This window comes from Penaeus japonicus, unplaced genomic scaffold (assembly GCF_977035675.1).
Source record: "Penaeus japonicus unplaced genomic scaffold, GWHDUDI00000001_assembly GWHDUDI00000017, whole genome shotgun sequence".
Classification (NCBI taxonomy): domain Eukaryota; kingdom Metazoa; phylum Arthropoda; class Malacostraca; order Decapoda; family Penaeidae; genus Penaeus; species Penaeus japonicus.
In genome coordinates this window covers 24126943-24131942 of record NW_028234419.1, presented here as the reverse complement: position 1 = coordinate 24131942, position 5000 = coordinate 24126943, and the positions used below count along the sequence as shown (strand labels likewise).

At 52.0% G+C, this 5000-nt stretch overlaps 1 protein-coding gene across 14 annotated transcripts in view; it reads left to right on the top strand.

Moving 5' to 3' along the window:
• Positions 1-5000, top strand: part of LOC122267271 (serine/threonine-protein phosphatase 2B catalytic subunit 2) — a 186055-nt gene that overhangs the window by 124497 nt on the left and 56558 nt on the right. For all 14 annotated transcript variants that reach the window (XM_086546171.1, XM_043037356.2, XM_086546175.1 and 11 more), the window contains one exon: positions 4451-4575. In XM_086546171.1, the coding sequence (XP_086402297.1) occupies positions 4451-4575 (125 nt within the window). The remainder of the gene's footprint in view (positions 1-4450; positions 4576-5000) is intronic.

The following is a 5000-nucleotide window of genomic DNA, read 5'->3' as shown; positions in this document are numbered from 1 at the left end:
CAGGGGGGGTGCAACACAGGGAGGGTGCAACACAGGGAGGGTGCAACACAGGGAGGGTGCAACACAGGGAGGGTGCAACACAGGGAGGGTGCAACACAGGGAGGGTGCAACACAGGGAGGGTGCAACACAGGGAGGGTGCAACACAGGGAGGGTGCAACACAGGGAGGGTGCAACACATAGAGGGTGCAACACAGGGGGGGGGGGAGTGCAACACAGGGGGGGTGCAACACAGGGAGGGTGCAGGTGTGTTGGACGTGTTGCTTGCTTGGCTAAAAGGGACATGGGGAAAGGGGAAATTAGGGAAGGGTTGGTGTGTGTACGGGAAAGGTAGATTGTAAAGGGGTTAACTAGGGACACCAGTAGAGTGATGATACGAGGCTTCCTTGGTGTAGGCTCGGTCTATCTATCGGGGTGCAGGGGGGCAAGAAACTCGAATTCTGGTGGTAGTGCAGGAGCAGAGGGGGGGGGGGGGGGGGGGGGGGGGGGGGGGGGGGGGGGGGGGGGGGGGGGGGGGGGGGGGGGGGGGGGGGGGGGGGGGGGGGGGGGGGGGGGGGGGGGGGGGGGGGGGGGGGGGCTCTCTCTCTCTCTCTCTCTCTCTCTCTCTCTCTCTCTCTCTCTCTCTCTCTCTCTCTCTCTCTCTCTCTCTCTCTCTCCCTCTCCCTCTTTCTCCCTCTCCCTCTTTCTCCCTCTCCCTCTTTCTCCCTCTCCCTCTTTCTCCCTCTCCCTCTTTCTCCCTCTCTCTCCCTCTCTCCCTTTCCCTCTCCCTCTCTCCCTCTCCCTCTCCCTCTCTCTCTCTCTCTCTCCCTCCCTCTCTCTCTCTCTCTCTCGCTCTCTCTCTCTCCTCTCCTCCCTCCTCCTCTCCGCTCTCCCTCCCCCTCTCCTCTCTCTCTCTCTCTCTCTCTCCTCCTCCTCTCCTCCCTCCTCTCTCTCCTCTCCTCTCCTCTCCTCTCTCGCCTCTCTCTCCTCTCTCTCTCCTCTCCTCCTCCCTCTCTGCTCCTCTCTACCTCCATCTGTCTATCACTCTCTCTCTCTGCCTAACTGCTTCTCTTCGCCTCGTCTCCTCTCTCTCTTCAAATCACAACCATCTTCGTCTCGCTCTCGCTCTCGGCTCCGCTCTCTGCATCTGCTCTCCTCTCTCGCTCGCCGCTCTCTCTCGCTTCTCGCTCGCTCTCTGTCTCTCTCTCTGTCCTCTTGCTGCTCTCTCGCTCTCTCTCGCTCTCTCTCTCTCTCTCTCTCTCTCTCTCTCTCTCTCTCTCTCTCTCTCTCTCTCTCTCTCTCTCTCTCTCTCTCTCTCTCTCTCTCTCTCTCTCTCTCTCTCTCTCTAGAACATGTACAAGTGTTCACCGCGCCTGTGACTTATTGACACGGGTTCATATTCCAAATCTGCGATGGTTCGTTAGCGGTTCTGTCGGTTCTCACAGCCCGCACCTGTTGATCTGGAAAGATAGGAAGAGGAGGCGGTTTGGAGGGGGGTGGGGGGAGGGAGAGGGTAGTAACCACATCCTGCTGCTGGTTCGACTTGTGTGTGATTCATGCGCTGCGGTCGAGCTATTTGTACACGTTGGGTACGGGGGTGGGGGTGTGTGTGGGAGTTGTGTAAGAGGGGCATGGTGGGGGTAATTTTATATATTACTATTTGTAAAGATTGGGGGTAAAGTAAGTAGGTGTAAAAAATAAGAGGGGGGGGCAGGGAGGAGAGGAGAGAGGAGTGTTCTGTTGCTAACACTACATCTGTATTTTTTTTCTTTTTCTTTTTCTTCGTCTTTATATTTTGTTGATTTCTTCTTTTTCCTCTGCATCGCCATCTTTTGTTTTTAGTTCTGATTTATTTAGATTTCTTCTCCTTTCTCTTCCCCTCCCTCTTCCCCTTCCCCTTCCCCTTCCCCTTCCCCTTCCTCCCTTCCCCTTCCCCTTCCCCTTCCCCTTCCCCTTCCCCTTCCCCTTCCCCATCCCCACAACCACTCCCATTTGAGACGCAGACAAACAGACAGACACAGTCCGAGTGATCAATATATTAACCAGTCACTAAAACACACGAGCTAAAAACACGCCCTGACCCCAAGCATGCGACTCTGCACGGACTTCTCTCCCTCCGAGAGCGAGATGCAACGTCAACGCTCCCACATAACACGGCGACTTGGGGCTTGTCGGCCTTGCATAAGACGGTTGCGAAGTTAGCGGGGGGTGCAACACATAGAGGGTGCAACACAGGGAGGGTGCAGCACAGGGAGGGTGCAACACAGGGAGGGTGCAGGTGTGTTGGACGTGTTGCTTGCTTGGCTAAAAGGGACATGGGGGAAAGGGAAATTAGGGAAGGGTTGGTGTGTGTAGGGGAAAGATAGATTGTAAAGGGGTTACCTAGGGACACCAATAGGGTGAAGATACGAGGCTTCCTTGGTGTAGGCTCGGTCTATCGGGGTGCAGGAGCAAGAAACTCGAATTCTGGTGGTAGTGCAGGAGCAGAGGGGGGGGGGGGGGTCAGAGGCGGTGGCAAGAGCATAGATAGACATCAACGAGTATAAAATCAGGTATAGGAGCAGACAGACGAGCATGGGGCATGGGGCATGGGGCAAGGGAGGGCAGACAACTTCGTTATGTTCCGGCCATTGTACCGCTGCTGCCGCCGCCGCCGTCGCCGCCGCAGCCACCACGCGCCGGCCGCTAAATATGACCTATACTTTCTCCTTTGCGCAACGGATTGCAAATAGGACCCTCGTTTCTCTTGTCTTGCGTCTCTCTATCCCATTTTGTTACGATATGTTGCTGATTTTCATTTTCTCTCTCTCTCTCTCTCTCTCTCTCTCTCTCTCTCTCTCTCTCTCTCTCTCTCTCTCTTCCTCTCTTCTTCTCTCCCTCTTTCCTTCTCTCCTCTCTCCTTCTCTCCCTCTCCCTCTCCCTCCCTCCTCTCTCTCTCTCCCTCTCTCTCTCTCTCTCTCTCTCCCTCTCTCTCCCTTCTTCTCTTCTCTCCTCCTCTTCCCTCTTTATCCCTCTCCCTCCCTCCCTCTCTCTCCCCTCTCTCTCTCTCCCCTCCCCCTCTCTCTCCCCTCTTCCCCCTCCCTCTCCCCTCTCTCTCCTCCCTCTTTCCCTCCCCTCTTCTCCCTCTCTCCCCTCTTCCCCCTCTCTCTCTCTCTCTCTCTCTCTCTCTCTCTCTCTCTCTCTCTCTCTCTCTCTCTCTCTCTCTCTCTCTCTACCTTTGTCCAGCTTCCCTCTCCTCCTACTTTGCTATTTATCTACGTTGCTACGAACAATTTTTAAGAAAGATTTCGACACCGATGTAGCGAGGGCAGACATGAGGAGCTAGAGGGTGGGGGGGTGTAGGTAGTGTGGGGGAGGAGGAGGAGGAGGGGGCGTGTGTTGACCTTTCGGGGCGTGTGTGTTGCTTTGCTTAACCTGTGCTGTGATAACTTGTGTGTCCGCGGGGGGGTGGGGGTGGGGGTTGGAAGGGTGATATTCTTATGTGGTTTGTTTGCGGTTTCTTTTCAAATTTGCATATTTATTATTGTTATTGATGTTATCATTGTTATTTTTTTATCATATATTATTATTATGCTGTCAGTTTCTCCCCTCTCTTTACATCTTATTTCTTCTATTTTTCTCCTGCTCCGTCTCTCCCTTTCTTTTTCTTTTTCTTTTAGAACAAGGGACTCAAGGTGGTTGATCCTTATGTGTGTGTTTATTTGTTTTTGTTCTACTGCTCTTTTGTACGTGTAGTACATGCACATGTGTATGTACCTATACGTTGATGTGTGTGTACCTCTATGCGTGAGCTCGACTCATAGACAGGCGCGCGTTGGCTGTGCAATGTTCTTGAATGGGCCGGCCTTGGCTCCCTCCCCTCCCTTCCCCTCCCCCCCCCTCCCCTCGGTTCCTCAGGGTCCCTGGGTGCACTCACTCGACAGGGGCCATCTGCCCTTGTCCCGTGTCTCACCTCGCCGCTGCGACACCTGTGGGATGGGGGTTGGGGTGAGGGAAGGGGGTGGGGGCTTTGGACCTGCGTTTTCACTTTTTTTCTTTTTCTTTCTACCTTCTTTCCACGTCATCTTCTCTTCCTCATATCTATTCGTTCTCTGGTTAATCACGGGGGCACACGCGCATATTCAGAGGAAGGGAAGAAGGAAGAAAGTAAAGCCAAAAACACTCGATATTTAAATGAATGGCGACGTAATCCCTTTCCCGCCTTTTTCAAAAGGAAGAAATGTCTCTATATGAGGATTTTATTGCTGTTCATTTGTTCATTTTGCGAACACTTTCTTATTATCATTTTAGGACTTTTATTACTGATTTCAAGATATTTCTCTTTATTTATTTACATATTCTAAAAACTATACTGTTTTGTTTTGTTTGCTACTGATTTGATGATATTTCTCATTATATACGTATTCTGTTTTCTTTGTTTTTTGTTTGTTTGTCCCTACGAGAAACTAACCCGTTCTCTTGTTTTCTTTGCAGTGTGCGGTGACATCCACGGCCAGTTCTATGACCTCATGAAGTTATTTGAAGTTGGGGGTCCGCCCAGCTGTACCAAATATCTGTTCTTAGGGGACTATGTAGACAGGGGCTACTTTAGTATAGAGGTAAGTGTACAAAGTTTTGCTTTCATGTACATTTTCGTGTGTGTGTGTGTGTGTGTGTGTGTGTGTGTGTGTGTGTGTGTGTGTGTGTGTGTGTGTGTGTGTGTGTGTGTGTGTGTGTGTGTGTGTGTGTGTGTGTGTGTGAGAGAGAGAGAGAGATCATTGATTGTCACTTTTGCCAAACGTTACATCTATTGTTCCTCTTGATTTTAATTTTTGTCTTAATTTTCTGTTATCATTATTGTTCTTCTCCCGCGTCGTCGGGGGAAAAATGCATTTTCTTCGACGATCCCAACTGGCCTGTTCGTTCAGTCAGTCTCGATGAGGTAGTTAGTGTTGGGTTTCGGGGTGATTGGTGGCAGGGAGTGTGGTGGGGGTGGTAGGGGAGGGGGGGAGGACGGAGTTAGAGAGGGGGTTAGGGGGTTAGG